Genomic DNA, 18,246 nt, shown 5'->3' with positions numbered 1-18,246 from the left:
GTTAGTACGTATACGTACGTAAGTAGTAGTAGTAGTAGTAGTAGTAGTAGTAGTAGTAGTAGTAGTAGTAGTAGTAGGAGTAGGCACATGGCGTTTAGATGAAAAATAGTCGTGGCCCAGCACTTCGGTCTCACACCTCCAGATCAAGGTTTGCATTGTTAAATAGATAGAAATTGACCTGATAGATACACGATAGGTATATAAAATATTAAAAGGGCTATCTTTTATCTAATCTATGATCTCCTTTAGTATACTTTATTCAATTATTTAGAATCTTAATTCCTAGAGCGGGTCCTGACTTCTAAACCTGCCCCGGCAAACTAAGGCTGCCCGATCAGGGATGAGTTTGATGCCCCAAGGGAGAGTAGCTTCGAGGAGAAGCGAAGTGCCATCCTTTCTAACTTCTCGCCATTCCACCAAGCGACATGTTTAGTCATGAGGAGGGCGAAATTAGTTAACTATCTCGTATCGATTATGTGATGAACGGCCAGAGTTGAGAAAGTCTCCGATCAGATTTGGTCTGGTTTGCTGTAGAGGAGGCAAAACTCCAAATGTAAATTCAAAATGACTTCAAAAGAAACAAAGAGAGGGTTAGTCATTCCATCCCCAGCTCCCAGTTAATATGAACGTCTTTTATCAAATGGTAGATGGGGAGTGTTCGGGCGTCAGACCGTTGTCAGGTCTTTTCTTATAGTTCAATGTATAATAGGTCAATGTACCCTACTGTCTAGTAGCCACGGCGCGTATACCATGCATTAGTCTCTCTTTCTTAACGAGAATAGCTTTTATAACTGATTACTGCGTTCAGGTGGGCTATTACGACGCATTAAGCGCCTATTACAACCAAAGCCGTAAGCGCTTGGTGATGTTCCAGGCTTCTGCGTTGATAGGCTCCTATCAGTAATTAGGAGTTGACCTTGACGCTAGTAAATCTAGACTGATATACAGTACTAGTAGTACTACTAGTAGTATCTCCCCGCCACCAATGCTCAAGGCCAAATTACAATTATTCCGGGACACTTTCACCTTCACACAACAACTTCAAAGCGATCTAAAGAATCTCCCCAAAACCATGTCGAGCATGAACAAAATTTCTATCAGTGACTTGACGCCTGAACACCTTGAAGCGTTTACCCAGACACTACGCAATGTTGTATCGAGCGAGCCTGCACAGCGAGCTCTCGCACAAGTCGTTGATGGGATACCTAGCCGCACCGACTCCAACGGTTGGGAATTCGTGAAGGCCGGCCTAAAAAGAAAAGACGACCCTTCTGACGAATCAATCGAAACGGTCAAATCTTTCCAGCACAACTACAAACTTGACAGTCTTGACATTCTTTCTGATGTTGGTGGCTTTACCCGTCTTGTCCTTCAGGACTAACCAGTGTATAGGTTGCGCAAGCATATCAAGATACCTCAATAGGGTCAAGGGACTTCAAACTCCGACTGCTAGAGATGGTAGCCATTTCGTTCCATAATGTGGTTGCCCGTTTTTCCCAATCTTTCGAAGCAGACCCCGATGCCTGGCCAAGTCGGAACCGTGTGTCGCATCCCCGCGAATCAACTTGGTTTTGTCATTCAGAATATCTCGACCATGATCAGTATCCCTTGAAGGTTTCTGACGTGGTTGGATACTGGGCTGAAAAACAAGTCTTTGGAGGGACGGTGTTGTTCGATCGAGGCGAGACAGATGACAAAGTAGGCCCGTTCTCCTTTCCTGCGGTTTCCATTGTGGCTAGACTTACTAAAGTCACTTAGTGCCGCGATGCCTTCATCCATCCCGACGACGGATACCGGATTTTTAAACTCTCAGATGATCAATTAGATCAATTCGACTCCTTTGGAGCGAAGAGAGGGCCCACTGTTCTGAATAGTGATAGTGCCTGTACCATCCCTTTTCAAGCCGAGAAATATGCCACGCGCATCGAGCCGGAGGAAGCCATGGCAATGCATATATACCGCCATCTTTACGAGCGTAAGCCAACGGTCGAGAATAATGGGCGAACGCAGCATAAGCGTCGACGGCTTGAGGATTATCCGGAGTTTGGGGATTTATTACAACGATTGGATAAACGTGGTAAGAGGTAGTGTAGAAAGGGAGATATTGTGTGTACACTTCGTGATGAGAGCTTGCTATGGATATCTTACAGTGGGAGACAGCATGAGGGAGATGGTACTTGTAAATACAGAGGCTTATCAGTTAAATGTTCTGTAATACCCTTTCTCTTCCACTGTGGTTACATTTCCCTGAGCAAGGAAGGTGGCTCCATGTTGCAATTCAATCGATCAAAGAATCAATATTGTATTTCCTTTTAGAGCCTGGCTATTGAACGTCTAGCTCTGTAGGTGCCTCAAAGGCAGAATCTTGTCCGGAACGCTGTCTAAGCATGGATAAAGAAAATGCATGGCAAGGTTTCAAAATATCGTAAATATTACACAAGAGGTGTCGAGTATTGTACGTGAACGCCTAGCCTGTGTCTATCAACCCGCCCTCCATCTCTAACTGGTCCTAAGAAGCCCACTGACAACCATTCACCTTGATATAGTCCATCATAGTCTCAACTTGTGCGATACCATTTGGAGGTGTAAAGATGGGATATCTGCAGAAAGCCATCCGCGACTCTTAGCACGTGACAGGAATTTTTCACCCCCAAGCCAGTCAAAGCTAGTTGGTATTTATATGGGCTGCCAGGAGCTCTCCCGCGTTGGGGCACTATACGAGTTCAACATTCCTCCCTAGATAGAAAGAGAAGTCATGGGGCATTGCTTGGATTTCATTCTATATAACTCTCCTACAGGGTCATGATCAAAAGCGAATAGACAGGAACAGATATTACTAGCCGTATGAAATAAAGTGTTACATGCAATTTGCAGTTCTAGATCTACCATATTCCAACCTCACCCTTCAGAGAAGCTCCTCGAGAAACCAATACCGGCTCTCCCACTGAGTTTAACAGCGCATTATGTAAATTAAATCCAGTCCCCAACACCGCAAGGGTCAAACAGTCTCCCTATAACTTAGAGAGCCGGTGCAATCGCCGAAGTCGTCCAACGACTGCCGTTGCCCTCCTTAGCCACAGCAGGTAAGCAGTTCACAGGAAGAGCCGCAGGTGATCTGACAGGATCCGGACTTCCCTTCAGCCCTCTTCGTGGTGTTCTCCACTGTCTGGATGAGCTCCGGTTGCACAATCGCTGAGTGAATACCATAGCTGTGGAAGCACTCGTTCATGGTCTTGGCCAGCTTCACGAACTCTGAGATGCGAATATCGGGCAGGCCGACGTGTACGGAAGCCAGTGCCTTTTCCTGGTTTAGGCGCCAGGCGTGCAGCTCGTGGACGGAGGAAACCTCGGGTAGCTGAACCCTGTTAATACAAGGCTAGACGGTCGGAGCATGGGGCAGGCGGGGGTCAAGGTATATCGGGGCGGAAACGTACCAGTTCAAGGTCGTGCTTGACGTCGCTCAGATCGATTCCCTTTGGAACACTGTCCAACAGAATAAGACCTGAATTCCTCACTGAATAAAAGGTTAGACCGAGCAAGAGCACATGTGATAGAAAAGGAGTAGCACAAACCGAGGGGGATAGATGTCCCCATGATCATCAGGGCGATCGCCATACTAATGGCCGGGTCTGCATAGTACCGGGCGGCAGAACTGGTGAGCCAGATAATCAAGGCAGAGATAATGACACCGACATTATTGAAGGCATCACCAAGGACGTGGATGAAAACACCGAGCAGCCCGAGATCGTATCCCTTCTTCTGAGCTTGAAGGTTATTGTGTCTATGGCCGGTATGGAAGGCGTAAGCCTGTGATGGACCTTCAGCATTCTTCTCATCTTCACGATTAGCAAGACCGGTTGGTTACCTCGTTTATCCCGCTCTCAGCGCTTGCGTCTAGACTTCCTCTGGGAATTGTGTCGTGGGAATGGTCGTGTTCTGAGTGAAGGAAACCCCGCCAATTAGTCTGTGTGCAGATGGGGAAGTCGAGGAGAACGAACCGTGAAGGAAAGACGCGCTCAGGATATTCAGCGCAAGCCCAACACACCCAATAATAAGGACCAGCTTTGGACTTTCAACCTCTGCATTACCTGTCAGCATGCTCTAGGATTCACAAAGAGTGATCGCATACCCTGTGGGCTGATAAAGCGCTCGATAGACTGTAGGAAAATACTGACACCGAGGGCGAGGAGAAAAACACCATTGAAAAACGCTCCCAGGAGGCGAGCTCGCTGCCAGCCAAAAGACAGGTCTTTCGGTGATTCCTTCTTCGACGATATCTGTTTTGGATTAGTAGATCTGTGTTGTGGAAACTGTCAGACACCGTACCTTCACGGCAGCAAATGCCACGATAAACCCGATGATATCATTGAGCTGCAGAGATTAGCACAGACATCACGCCCCGACACGGAAGACTCTTCCGACGAACATAATGGAATGCGTCAGCCACAAGGGCGAGAGATTTCGTGTAAAATCCAACTGGTCATGGCAAGTGAGAAAGGAATTCAAGATCCAGGAGGGATGACATACCAGAAATTTCAGCAACGAAGAAGCAAAGTGAGATACCGATCACAAGCGAGAGACGCTGTAGCTGCGTCAAGTGTAAGGCCATGGTGAGAGATATACCCGCTGCGTAGGACAATTGAGGCTGAAGTAGAAGACTCAACGGATAGACATGAGTGAAGGGGGTGGAGGACGGGCTCGATCAAGCATTTTAAAGCCTCAGGGGAAAATTCTCCCGTGTCCAAATGCCCAATATTAATCGGATTGGGACCGGGATTATCCTCAGCCCACTTTCAAAGAGCGATTCTAGTGGATTCTCCGCGAAGATCCACGGGCGTTATTGACTTGTCAGGTTTTGCCAAGCAGCTTTGGGAGAATATGTGTCACAGCAGAGTCGTCACTGAACTCAATTTGCCACTGGCACTTGGGGGATAACACTTGATGTTCAATTGTATGAATGACTGTTTGCTGGCAATCTATCTGCTTCCTATATACATTTGAGAGATATTGGATGTCTCCGGACAGAAGGGGTTGGGAAGGATTCTGGTCGACGTGATCAAGATTAGGGCGTGATATTTGCCAGTGCGAAGCCTCGGGTGTCAATGTAACTCTTGTTCGATGGATCCGAATCTCTCCACAGGGGCAGAATGCAAAGTACACCTGTGACCACTTGTACGCGGTCGACAAGGGCTTTGAAAGGCTTCGTTTAATTTGCCGGATCAGTGTGTCATAAAAAAAAGAGTTATGCTATGTTTTGCCTAGTCAGCGGTGCAGCTGCAAGGGAATTAGGTAATCTGCGCTATCCTCTTTGGGCCCGACGCGAGGACCGATGGGCGATTGGCAGATAGAAGGGGGATTTTGCAGGACAGGGAACGAAATCAGGCCAAGGGCAGTAGGAATGAATAGGATATATAGATCGAGATAGGGCTCAGAAGGCGATCTGGGACGTTCAGATAAAGTTAAGATCCAGGAACCCCCCCACCGATCTGGAGGTCTTCCAATTGGGCAGAGGCTGTCCCCCAAGGTCCTCACCCTCAAGGTCCTCACGCCAAGACCCCGTTCCATATTGAAGGAGGTTGGATCCAAAGTATGTACAAAAAGCAAGCAAAACACAGGACAGGAGCTTCAAAGAATGCTATTGCGGGAACTGTACGCACTCGTGCACCCTGTAGCATTTTCTTAGAATAAACACTCGTTCTCTTCGTAAGAGCTGGTTGATCTCCGCGACTGATATTTAGGGCTGATCCCCTCTGGTTTAGGTACTCGTTATAACTTTCTGGGATTCAAAAGTGGGAGATTATCCGACTAAGGGACGAGAGTGATATGAGAGGTTAACACGTCCATTATGCCCCCACCCGATGACATTGATGATCGGGATTCTCCATTTTTTCTTTCAAAATGAGAGCTAGCTGTGCTTTATGAAATGGTGGAGGAGTTGGAAGATCCTTAGTCCAGCGTGGGCCCACCAGAAGAAGCCTACCCATGCACCTTGGTCGGAGCTCAGGTTGGATGGTAACAAGGGGAACTGGAAACACCTCTAAAACAGAACGAATACGTCGGGTTCACTGTTCTAGATACACCTGGCAGAAGATCCAGGGAAGGCAGGAAGATTGAAGGCAGAGTAGAAGGAAGTTGAAAAGAAACAGGTGGATATGGAGGCTTCTAGAACATATCTGGTGTGTGAAGTGAATACAGCCGATGAAAAGCTGGGCAGTCACTGTTTTCATGCATTGGAACACAATGACTTTCTTCCAAATTCCATATAGTTCCTGAATGGGATGGTTTGTTTGGTCCTTCCGTTTGTATTGTGAATCCATCAACCACCCCCTTTCACTTTTCTCCTCATTTTTCGCCCTCCCTCGCCTCTTCCTCTCCTTCACTCTTAACCGTCTCTTCTTCTTCTTCCTCCTTCATTACCTCTCTGGTCTTAACCTTCTACTGCAGTCAGCCAGGGCGCCATCCAAAATGTCAACAGCACGAATCACAGCTACCACGGCGTCCCCCGGCACCCTATGAGCTTCATCTCATTCTGACTCACCCGTCGTTCACTGGGGTGATTTACAAAGAAAATCTCACTAGGGACACCAGAACTTCTTTGGAAGCGGAACTGCTTACCCAAGTTCCTGTCACCATGGATCCCTCAGCAAGGACCATCGCGAACCAATCCGGGCACCGTCTTCTTTCCAACCTCCAACAACTTAGAAACGACTTGCGGGAGCAAGTCGTTAACCACCAGAGAGCCCTTGATGACTTGACGGAAAGAGTTGCCCCGTACCGTAAAATCCGAAAATCCGTTTTACTCAGGGCGCTGTTGTCAAACCAGCGACGAAATGAGGCGGCCCATGGCGGGAACATCCGAGAAGACTACTTCCTGGTTAGTGAAGAGAGGAACACACCCGCTGCAGAGCTATGCCGGGAGAGGTTCGAAGAAATATATGGATTTCAATTCTCGGATGTTCAAGACCGTATACCAACAGCACCGGCTAGGGTTATTGAAGCGTTCAACATGCGTGGCAACTGCTTGTTGCTTTACAGATGGGATAAACGCCATAGGGAGAATGTCAAGAACGAAGTTGTATCCAAATGTCACGAGCTTCTCCTCCCCTGGGTCGAACGATCAGAGCCTGCTGATTACCTCGAGAATGGTTCACCTAGTCTTTTGCTCTATGATCGTATCGTCTCCCTCTATGAATCAGTTTAGCCGTGGTATCGTTTGATGGATAGCTTTGAGACAAGATCAAATTATCTTTGCCATAATGTACTATTGTGAAGAACGTATCCTACTGGTTACTCACTTTTCGGCCCCTCGGAGAACACGGCTAACCGTCCTTTCTGGATTCCTTTTCGTTGTTTCATAATTTTCCTGGTACCGGGGGGGATGTATTCAATAATTGGAACACCCGTTTAGGGTTTAGCCTGCTCCCGTTCTACCGGCTACCATCTTTACTATAAATAGTAAGCCGGGGCTGGTATACTACTTAAATACTAGTAGAATAGCTGGCTTTTAGGAGGTTTCTGCCACTGTATGCTGTGGGGGCGCCGGGGGCCAAGTCGGTGTCAGATTTTAGGTTATTCCCGCCGCCCCCACAACCATAAGCTTATGCCACTCACTACGAGTACTCAGTACCACTGTTGGAGAGCTTCTTCGCGAGGGTATTACACAAGATAGATGCAAGGTGATCTCAACCAGTTGTGGTATACAGCTAATGGAATCTGATTCATGTCGCTAGACGTTACATGAGACACAGTTCGACGTGCGATGGGTCTTCCAAACTCTTACTGGTGAGACTATGGTGGTTCAGCAAGGTCACTTACGATCAAAGATTGGACCAACACTGTAGCCCCGGAAATGGCATGAACGTTAGAGCCTCTAGCACGCATGATCTAGTCTGTCAGAAGATATGCACAGTCATGGCCGATATGCGGGGTGAGCTGAGGTCACCGTCGACTGCAGAATGGGGCGATGCGCCGGCAGTTTGGCCCCATCCGCCCCCCCACGGACCTGTCAGCAAGTGACTTGCGATTGCAGTGGACATCACCTTGAGTCTAGTACGAGTTCTATCCTGCAAAGCTCGTTCTTTTGCGGTGCAAGAAAATCTATAAAGAGACCCAGTCTGCCCCTTCGAAACCAAAACATCAACCAAGCTCACAGATCACTCCAACAGCCAGACTTCAAACAATCAGACTTCAGTCTCTCATCCAAAAAAAAAAACACCCCCCTTTCAGCCCTTCCTACTCTTTAAACACTCGCCAAAATGGTTAGCACCAAGCTCTACGACACTGTCATGGGAGGCAGCGACCCCGCAGTAAGGACCATATCCATCGATCTACCTCGTTTATGGTGCTAACTACTCCAAGGATGTTACCTACTCCCTGGAAACCATCAAGGGTCTGCTGGGAGAGTTCAAGGCAATGGTATGTTAATTACATTTCCATACACAATAACGAGCCATTGACTGACACATTGGATTTAGGACAACGATAACGATGGTAAGCGATCTTATACATCCAACCACTCTGATTGAATCAGACCTTAACCGTACAACACAGGATTGGTCGACTTGGACGTGCTCAAGCAGGCATACGGTGAACAAGGCGCCGCTGCATTCGAGGAGTTCTTCGACTCTACTCTCGACAAGCAGGTCTCCTTCACTGGTTAGTACCCCTGGACCCCAATGCCCTCTTGTTATGCTTCTCTAACTCGCACAATAGAGTTCACCTCTGCTTTCATCTTCGTGCAGCGCGCCTCTGGATACCCCAACAAGGCTTAATGGGGCTATACAGCGCCATGAATAGCTGTTCAGGATTGGCATACCTGACGCACATCAGTGGTTTTCCGACTGTTGTTTTCCTTCACATCTTGAGTTTTGTCAGTTATGGTCTTCTAGCGAGTGGGTTCTGTTAAGCAGCAAATGCGGGCACAGATAGAATTATTTCATAGCATCAAAATGACACAATAGCTTTGCTTTTTTTGTCCACTAGGGTTTTGATCCTTGAGATTATTTATCTATATGTAGCCTTGTGAGTGTGTAGAATGCTGTAAATTGAGAAAAGGTATTAAGCTATCCGGACAGACTGCCTCTACTTTTCTCCTGCGCTTACTGTATCGTTCTGTCCTTACACCAAGCACAACATTCGTTTTGTGTAAGTCGCAGGCGGTCACAGTGTACAGTACATGAGAAGCATAACTGTACGATTCTACGAAAGAGATGACATGACAATAGCATTAGTGCGACTGTGCTCACCAAAAGCCACTTGTACGCAGCTCGCTGCTCCTAGCGGCCCTTGAGGGCCCTCTTCAGGGACCGAAACAATATATATCCCAAAAGCCAGAAGATATATTTTAGACAAGCTCAAGTTTATGTAGCTACATCAGTACCTAAGAATCAAGATAAGTATGACGTCAGAAGAACAACCATAAATCCCACCATCTTAAGCCCGGTCTGACCCAAAAGCCAGCACTCAAAACAATCAAAAATGACTGACACAGTACGTCCTGGTATTGCCAACCACGAGCGAAAATCATGTTAACAAAATCAAGCACACAGAATACTCCATCCAAAACCCCCTAAACCGGGAACCACCCATCAAAACCCTCGTCGCGAGGTAACCTCCGCAGTTACCACCAGATGCAAACCCCCAGACCATGCTACTAACAATATCTCAGCTTCATCACCCCGGAAGATATCTCCTATGACCGCAACCATGGTCCCATCCCGCATCTCACCGCAGACACCCACACCGTCCGCATAGACGGCAATATCCCCAGCCCACTCTGTCTATCCATCCAACAACTCCGAACCGAGTTCCCCCAGCACGAAGTCATCTGCGCTCTAGAGTGCGCAGGGAACCGGCGGCATGCCATGCGCACACTGCTCAAGGAAGTCCAGGGGATCGACTGGGGCGATGCAGCTGTCATGAACTGTCAATGGAAGGGTCCGCGATTGAGGGACGTTCTACTGCGAGCTGGCGTAACGCCAGACTTGAATCAGGGGTTATATGTTGCGTTTTCATGCTACCAGGTACAGTGTCAGGAGGATGATTGGTTCGGAAGTAGTGTGGAGTTGAAGAGGTGTCTGGACGAGGATATGGATGTTATTCTTGCTTTGGAGGTGAGCTACTTTATATCTTTGGGGCAGAGGGGGTGCTTTTTATACAGGGCTGATGGGTGATAGATGAACGGTTCGCCGCTCTCACCCAACCACGGCTACCCGGTCCGAGTGGTCCTCCCCGGGGTTGCGGGTGCCAGGTGGGTCAAGTGGCTCGATCGTATCACGGTGCAAGACCATGAATCGTCCAATTTCTACCAACAGCACGATTACAAGATCCTGCCGCCGGATGCGGTCGATAGTGCTTCCGCTGAGCCCTACTGGGGTCGCTTGCCTGCTATGTGTGATATGTCTATTAACTCGGTGGTGGGGGTGCCTGCCGATGGGGAAACAGTTCATCTTTCGGACTCGGGTACTGTTGAGGTGAAGGGGTATGCGGTGCCACATGGCGCCGATGGCCCGGTTACCACTGTGCAGGTTTCCGCTGATGGAGGGGAGATATGGGTGGATGCCGAGATCGAGGGTTCGTCCACTGAGAGGAAATGGTGTTGGGTTTTGTGGAGGGCAAGGGCCAGTGTTGAGAGAGGGACTGGGAGGGAGGTTCTAAGTCGCGCGTTTGATAGGGGTGGGAATATGCAGCAGGGGCATCCGCAGTGGAACTTGAGGGGTGTGGGGTATAATGGGTATGGAAGGGCAAGTGACCTTACCATTGTTTAGCGAATGAGTTATCGGGGCATAGGTGTTGGCAATGGCGTTCAATGATCATTCAAGCTTAACTAAAATTGTCTCATGCTTGTAACTGGACATGCTTCACAGATATCATAAAATTGACACTGGTCTATACAACATTATACATACATAACCAATCAGGGAAGCACGATGTACTTCTCCAAGTGCTTAGGAATAGCGGTTCTCAGGCCCTTGCTCTGGAGCCAGGTGTTTGAGAACAGACGGTCGGCGTAGCGGTAGGCGCCATCACACAGAATGGTGACGACGGTCTTACCCTTCCCGAGTTTCTCGGCAACTTCCTTGGCAGCAACAACGTTGAGCGCAGAGCTAGCTCCAAGATAGAGACCTTCCTCATCGAGGCAGCGGTAGACCATCTCGATCGACTTCTCATCACTGATGTTCAGTGACCCATCCAAAAGATCAATGTCGGGCTGAAGGTTATCCGTGACGCGGCCCTGGCCAATACCCTCCGTGATGCTGCTTCCCGAGCGATCGATCAGGTTTCCGCCGCTCTGGATGTAGCTGTGCAGGACACTGCCTGGGGGGTCGGCGAGGAAGCACTTCACCCGGCCGTCGGAAGCGGTCTTCAGATAACGGGTAATTCCGGCTAATGTTCCACCGGTTCCAGTAGCACAAGTGAAAGCATCGACCTGTCCGCCAGTCTGGGCCCAGATTTCCGGCCCGGTCATCTCAATGTGAGCCTGGCGATTGGCAGTGTTGTCGAACTGGTTCGTCCATACTGCGTTATCCAGGGATTCGGCATGTCTCCTAGCCTGGTGGTTGTAGTTCTGCGGGTTGTCGAAGGCGACAGCCGGGACAGGATAGACCTCAGCACCCAACAGCCGCAATAGGTCGATCTTACCCTGGGACTGCGTGTTGGGCATGTAGATGACAAGCTTGTAGCCCTTTGACCGACACACGTGCGCCAACCCAATTCCAGTGTTACCAGCTGTCCCCTCAACCACCGTACCGCCAGGCTTCAAAAGCCCCTTCTCCTCGGCATCCTTGACGACGAACAATGCTGCACGGTCCTTGACACTGCCTCCGGGGTTCTGGAACTCGGCTTTACCGAGGATGTTGCAGCCAGTCTCTTCGGAAAGACGCTTCAATCGGATAAGTGGTGTGTTTCCAATTGCTTAATGACAAACTGTCAGAAGCCGTTGTTCGCGTAGCTAACTCTTATTTTCCTCATCTTAGCGTACCTTCTGTAAGACCGTTAACGTAGCCCTGAGCTTGCGACACTCGGACGCTATAGGCGGTCGATCCTTCTGCTGCGCGGAGCGCAGTGGTGCCAAAGCGCCGAATACTTTGTCGGAACATTATTTCAAAAGGCTTCGAAGGCTAGCACAGCTACTTCCGAACGCCGTCTACTATGCAAGAGACAATTGATGGAGGAAGACCATTCCATTCCCCGGATTCTCAAATGCCGATGGTCGGCGTTAGTCAGCGATTAAGTATCACGTGAGCGATGGCGTGATAGCTTGCACGAAGTGAGGACCCTCATTTCTCCATTGGACATAACGTTGACTCGATAATGCTTGGTACTATTAATCCCATTGATGGATTGACATTGCAGTAACCTGTATATCATTTAGGGAATAGATAGTGACAATCGATATAGATTTCGTATATAAACCCCGCGATACTGCCTTTGATGGTCAGACATGACATAATGCTTTGCGAACCCTAACCCTTATCTTAGTCTTTCCCGTTTTGGGCTGTTTGTTTATTCTGCACCCCGTGACTGCGGGCTATCGTCCGCAATGTTTTGGCGATAACTCAACTCCGACGGCAATATCATCCCACCTTGGTCCAGCGACTACAGGCGCGCCATTCAACGAGTTCCGGTGCCTGAATCTGATCTATGACACGATTTTGAGATGTTCCCTGTCTGACTCTATGCGACAACTCCTTACTTGATCGACACATTTCGACTCAAACCTCTACCCCTCCAGACACCATGCCTGGTCGATCTTCCGCCCGTTCGACCTCTGCGACAACATCGCGTAGACCGTCCGCTCAACCATCAGTATCAGGCGGGCGCGCAGGTTCTGTAACTCCTTCTGTCGCCATCCCGGAGGAACCCCCTTTGCCCGAGGCTTTTCCCAATTTGCGCCGGGATGTCTGCTTACTCTTCGCTGATGCGCAACGCTCGACAACCGGACACCGAAAACTCGTCGTGCGACTTCGAAAGCTTCAAGAGGCTTGCTGCGGGATATCACAGAAGAGCTCTAAGAAAAATGGTAAGGAGGTTCAAGAGGAGACCTTGATTCCAGGTGAAGAGACACTCCCCGAAACGGAGTTTAATGTGGAGATCGGTCGCTGCATGCTACGTATCCTGCCCATCAAAAAGTCGGAACCCGTTGGCGACCGTGTCTTGCGCTTTGTTGGCACTTTCTTGACCCATGCATCCGAAAAGGATGCCGAGCTTTTCGCCAACGATGATGATGAAGTCAGCGCCGAAACACCCACGTCCCGTTTGGCCACCAGCCTGGTTGCCCGTGTTATGCCGTTACTAGCTGCTAAGGATCGGACTGTTCGTTTCCGTGCGACGCAAATAACTGCGCATATTGTGAACTCTCTCGAGACGATTGACGACGATTTGTACCATACCATCCGACAGGGCCTTCTGAAGCGGATCAGAGACAAAGAATCATCTGTGAGAGTACAAGCCGTGATGGGTCTTGGCCGCCTGGCAGGCAACGAGGATGAAGATGATGAGGATAGTGCAGTCTTGGTGGAGAAGCTTGTTGACATCATGCAAAATGATACAAGCGCAGAGGTTCGGAAAACCTTACTTCTCAACCTACCTCTTCTCCGCAAAACGCTTCCATACCTTCTTGAACGAGCTCGCGATCTCGACGCCGCCACGCGGCGAGCATTATATGCACGTCTACTCCCTACTCTGGGTGATTTCCGACATTTATCACTGTCAATGAGAGAGAAGTTGCTCCGTTGGGGTCTCAGAGATCGAGATGAAAGTGTTAGGAAGGCTACTGGGAAGCTCTTCTACGATCGGTGGATTGAGGATGTTGCTAGTACAGATAATGACGAAGAAGGTCCAGCTAATCAACGCTCTCCGCCGAACGTACCAGCCCTCTTGGAGCTGCTCGAGAGAATCGACGTACTGAACTCTGGCATTGAAACCGGCATAGCCCATGAAGCCATGCGTAGCTTCTGGGAAGGTCGCCCTGATTACCGGGAAGCAGTCGTCTTCGATGAGGAATTCTGGGAGTCCCTGACAGCTGAATCAGCTTTCCTCATTCGCTCGTTCAACGACTTCTGTCGCGTGGAGCACGACGGAAAATTCGATAACTTAGCTGACGAGAAAATGCCCGAAGTCACTGCCCTTGCCTACTTCTTGAACAAATACATGACCGACCTATTACAGCGGAAGAAGCTGGCCAAGGAAGCCGGTACAGCCAACGATGATGACTCTATTGAGCATGAGTTTGTTGTTGAACAGTTGCTACACATTGCCATGACCCTGGACTACAGTGACGAAGTTGGGCGACGTAAGATGTTCTCATTACTCCGCGAATCCTTGGCAGTTCCAGAGCTGCCTGAAGAATGTACCAAACTCGCCATCGAGACACTGCGATTTGTTTGTGGACCAAACGCTGCCGCCGAAAACGAGTTCTGTAGTGTTGTTCTGGAGGCCATCGCTGAAGTTCACGATACCATTGCCACTGAAGATAGCTTTGTGTCAGCTAGATCGGAAATTAGCGAATCCTCCAGTCGTCATCGATCTGAAACTCCCGAAGCAAAGCCCTTCAACAAAGAAGAGGCCAAAGCAAAGGTTCTCAAAGAGATCATGGTCAACATGAAATGTCTTCACATTGCACTTTGTATGTTGCAAAATGTGGAGGGCAATCTGCAAGCAAACATGAACCTGGTTACGATGCTGAATAACCTGGTCGTTCCTGCGGTCCGTAGTCATGAAGCGCCAATTAGAGAAAGAGGTCTTGAGTGCCTCGGGCTATGCTGTTTGCTTGACAAGGTTGGTCTCTATCGCTCTATACCTCTGACGTATGCTAACAGTCGTCCCCACACCAGACCTTGGCTGAAGAAAACATGACACTATTTATCCATTGCTACAGCAAGGGCCATGAGGCTTTGCAGACGACTGCCTTGCACATCCTATGCGACATGCTGACGACCCATCCATCCTTGCTCGCGCCTGTTACCCAGCCTGACGGAGAGACGGTGACACCGCCAGTATTCCAGAAGCCGTTGCTGAAAGTCTTTGCTAGGGCACTCAAGTCTAGCTCTCCGAACAGTGTCCAAGCAACCGCCGCCACAGCTCTTTCCAAGCTGTTGCTCACTAACACCTTTACTCCCTCTGGGGCTAATGTCCCTCCAGCTATCCAGGAGTACAACCAAACATCCGTCGAAACCCTCTTGCAGTCACTTGTGGTTACTTTCTTCCACCCCCGTACTCGTGAAAATCCCGCGCTCCGGCAGACTCTAGCCTACTTCCTCCCTGTATACTGCCACTCGAAGCTGACAAATACCCAACATATGCGCAGGGTGTCTGTACCGGTTGTCCGGGCAGTCCTCAATGCGGCAGAAGAGTATTTCTCACTTGAAGCGGAAGAGGACAGTGATGGCGATATCGATGAGACTGTTGGACAGCGAGAATTAAAGGCGCTAATGAGTGGTGTTCTGGGTATGCTCGCGGAATGGACTGACGAACGGCGAGTTGTTGGGCTGGGCGGAGAGAAGATTCTCGCAGGCGGCACAGCCAGTTCCAACATATGTGGCTGGGTTCATCTAGCGCTGGTGAAGGACATCCTGGAGCGTGTGCTGGGGATCAGCGAAGGTTCTAACCGCTGCTCTAAGGAAGAGAAAAAGCTTCTTTTCTCCCTGCTTAGCAAGCTCTACATCGCTCCTCCCGCGGTGCCTTCAAGGGCTGGTTCTCGCAATCCGGAGGGCGAAGACCCAATCGGCCCGAGTGCTCGGAGTAGCCAAAGCGAAGTTAGCCCTGAGAATGCTGCACTTGCACAAGAGGTGAAGGAGCTTTTGGACGAAACGATCGAAGAAGGTCTGGCTTCTGAAGCTGCTAGCAGGAATGCCCTTGTCAAGGTCAAAAACTCGGTTCTTAAGCTCCTGGCAGCGGCTCAGGGCCGCCCAAGTAGCTCCCGCGCTCGCGAGGGGACCGAGGAGGGAGACAGTGATATGCTCAGTCTTCGTTCCGGCCGGTCCGGTAGCGTCCGCCCTTCCATCGAGCCTGGTGCTTATCGTCGCGGGGTGTCAATCGAGCCCAGCATTATGGAGGAAGACGAGAACGATGATAGCAGGACGACAATCAAGTCTGAAGCACACGATTACTAGGAGTTGCCTAATGCGTTCCTTTTCTGGGTTGGCGTTGGCTGATGGGTCATGTTAGGATATGGTCTCGGGACGACGTGCGGACTTGTTACAATGTATCTAATTCATGTTTATACATTTCAAGGCTTATTTGTAAATGTTTTCTATTCTTTTCATTCAAGATCCTTGAAACGCCAGGTGTTGGTTAATGATCGTCGAAGTGCAAATCCTGCCTTTAATATATTATGACACATGTCGTTCAAGGAGTTTACATGTCGTGGACTCGATCGGTGAAAGATGTCATGAAGGTTGACATGATCGTACTCGAGTTACGAGTACTCGGTCGATCGATGTGACCAGTGCAAGGGGCGGGGTTTGCCGAAGAGTTCTTTGAGAAATATATCCCCAAGGTACCGTAGCATATTTTTAGAATCACGCCGAATCATCGACAAGATGCAAGTTTGTTGAGATTGTATATATATATATATATGTATTTATGTGTTCCCTCATAGTAATCGTATATGAAGAGTAGAGAATGACGTACCGAGGTAATGTAGACATAGCATAGCCTCCAATCCAGGTATTTTCTTAGAACTAGGCAAATCTCCCCATTACGTGTTGCTGAGCCACTCCGCTGCCCGTTTCGACTTCGTATGACTGATGGAGATTGGCATTAGTCATTGTTCACGTCCACAATTCAGTACACGGGGTTCATGTCGAAGTATTGTGGGTCAATTGACGGTATAAAAGCAGTGTTCAAGAAGAGGGAACAGGAAGTTGCTGCTTGGAACTTGGAGCTGACATATAAGGTCAGTCTCTCTGGTATAGTTCCAGACGGATTGGCACGTGCACGGGGGAAAGGAATCGGTGGTCAAGGCCCAGGCAGATGCCTCCCTGGAGCCTGGGGCCTGTACGAGAGCTGCGGCCAGGTCACTAGTGGTGGGTTAGCCTGCGTTTATTATTGATGGCCGACCGTTAAGTTGCTGTCATGGCCTGATATCGTGGGTGATACGGACCAGTCAGCCATCCTCCTGCTCACCTGTTGGTAGATTAAATCGAAAATGTCTCACTTGTTATTTATTTATTCCAACGATTGTATGTATTTATTTCATTTTGTCTGACGGGGAGGAAGAGAGAGATGGCAAATTTCATACCTCCCCATGAATAGTACTATATTAATATTGCTCCCGCTTTTCCCATCTCTATACTATACTTTTATTTTTTTTTTATTTTTATTTTTTTTCTTGGGTAATCAACATTCCAGAATGACCTGATTCTTTGGCTCGGTGCCCTTGAAAATTACACACTAAGTGTATTATTGCGTACCGTTTTTCTTCGGATGCGAGAACTGGCGGATCCATTCATCCATGGACCGGGATTGGAAGAAAGATGACCGGACTCTTGGTCAGGCCAGGAACTCGATACTAGTTATTTCTACCTATGTATTTAGTTGGGCGAGGGACGGTATGGACGGGGAGGAATTAATCTCCTAGGGGCATTTCATAGGTGCATCCGACTTGGGGGACCATCAAATGTGATACCCGCCGACAGAAGTACCTTACCGCAGGGCGGTTAATGAGAGACATGGAGGGAGTCGTGGTCTATACTACGGTACATACATAATTTTATTTACCATCCCCTATTCTTACGAACCCCAACCATTAATAGACGGTGCTATGTACTAGTATCTATATTCGGATTCTTAGGGGGGAGATTAATCGCGGTGGACCGGACACAAATGACAGCTATTTTGACTCAACGCATGGATCACTGGATCTATGAGAACTACTTTGAGGATCAAAGATATAAATATCAAGCATGAGATTAATTCCGAGAATAGAAGCGCAGCTTCATAGCCACGGTGCTCAGGCGGGAGGGTTAAAACGTGAGGTTCTGGTACGCCGGTGGACACAAAATACAAACCAATGGACACTAGCGATTAACTTTCTTGTAAATCAGCAGTAAATTCAAATCAACTCTCAGAGAAAATTGAGAGAGAGACTGAAACAGAGCATCACCTCCCTCGGAGCATGTAGAAAATCAATTCGAGCAGATTGAAATCTTTGTAGAGAATATCATATAAAATATTATTTGGATTTATAGATGATTGATGGTCTTTTTGAAATCAACCCCGTGATTGAAATTTTTTTTTTTTTTT

General features: G+C 48.7%; 6 protein-coding genes across 6 annotated transcripts; 4 read left to right on the top strand and 2 right to left on the bottom strand.

The window, feature by feature from the left end:
- Positions 1-1,072: 1,072 nt before the first annotated feature.
- ABOM_012051 (uncharacterized protein) lies at positions 1,073-2,088 on the top strand (the record flags this gene model as incomplete). The annotated part of the gene is made up of 3 exons (XM_022539179.1): positions 1,073-1,345; positions 1,393-1,698; positions 1,759-2,088. The coding sequence occupies 3 exons, from the start codon at positions 1,073-1,075 to the stop codon at positions 2,086-2,088; spliced, it is 909 nt and encodes a 302-aa protein (XP_022383002.1).
- A 982-nt stretch (positions 2,089-3,070) lies between these two features.
- ABOM_012050 (cation diffusion facilitator family transporter) lies at positions 3,071-4,609 on the bottom strand (the record flags this gene model as incomplete). The annotated part of the gene is made up of 9 exons (XM_022539178.1): positions 3,071-3,355; positions 3,435-3,514; positions 3,573-3,807; positions 3,866-3,936; positions 3,999-4,079; positions 4,130-4,277; positions 4,327-4,371; positions 4,427-4,476; positions 4,528-4,609. 9 exons carry the CDS (start codon positions 4,607-4,609, stop codon positions 3,071-3,073), a joined length of 1,077 nt encoding a protein of 358 aa, XP_022383003.1.
- A 3,646-nt stretch (positions 4,610-8,255) lies between these two features.
- ABOM_012049 (uncharacterized protein) lies at positions 8,256-8,771 on the top strand (the record flags this gene model as incomplete). The annotated part of the gene is made up of 5 exons (XM_022539177.1): positions 8,256-8,306; positions 8,359-8,415; positions 8,475-8,490; positions 8,551-8,655; positions 8,713-8,771. The coding sequence occupies 5 exons, from the start codon at positions 8,256-8,258 to the stop codon at positions 8,769-8,771; spliced, it is 288 nt and encodes a 95-aa protein (XP_022382999.1).
- Positions 8,772-9,477: 706 nt separating this feature from the next.
- Positions 9,478-10,766, top strand: ABOM_012048 (putative sulfite oxidase; the record flags this gene model as incomplete). The annotated part of the gene is made up of 4 exons (XM_022539176.1): positions 9,478-9,489; positions 9,542-9,606; positions 9,668-10,112; positions 10,176-10,766. The coding sequence occupies 4 exons, from the start codon at positions 9,478-9,480 to the stop codon at positions 10,764-10,766; spliced, it is 1,113 nt and encodes a 370-aa protein (XP_022382998.1).
- A 149-nt stretch (positions 10,767-10,915) lies between these two features.
- On the bottom strand, positions 10,916-12,098 carry ABOM_012047 (cysteine synthase A; the record flags this gene model as incomplete). The annotated part of the gene is made up of 2 exons (XM_022539175.1): positions 10,916-11,913; positions 11,981-12,098. 2 exons carry the CDS (start codon positions 12,096-12,098, stop codon positions 10,916-10,918), a joined length of 1,116 nt encoding a protein of 371 aa, XP_022383001.1.
- A 640-nt stretch (positions 12,099-12,738) lies between these two features.
- On the top strand, positions 12,739-16,112 carry ABOM_012046 (condensin subunit YCG1; the record flags this gene model as incomplete). Its single annotated transcript, XM_022539174.1, has 2 exons — positions 12,739-14,778; positions 14,835-16,112. The coding sequence occupies 2 exons, from the start codon at positions 12,739-12,741 to the stop codon at positions 16,110-16,112; spliced, it is 3,318 nt and encodes a 1,105-aa protein (XP_022383000.1).
- Between the last annotated feature and the right edge of the window lie 2,134 nt (positions 16,113-18,246).

Source organism: Aspergillus bombycis (assembly GCF_001792695.1).
Source record: "Aspergillus bombycis strain NRRL26010 chromosome Unknown contig00226, whole genome shotgun sequence".
Taxonomy (NCBI): Eukaryota; Fungi; Ascomycota; class Eurotiomycetes; order Eurotiales; family Aspergillaceae; genus Aspergillus; species Aspergillus bombycis.
This window is presented reverse-complemented; position numbering and strand designations above follow the sequence as displayed.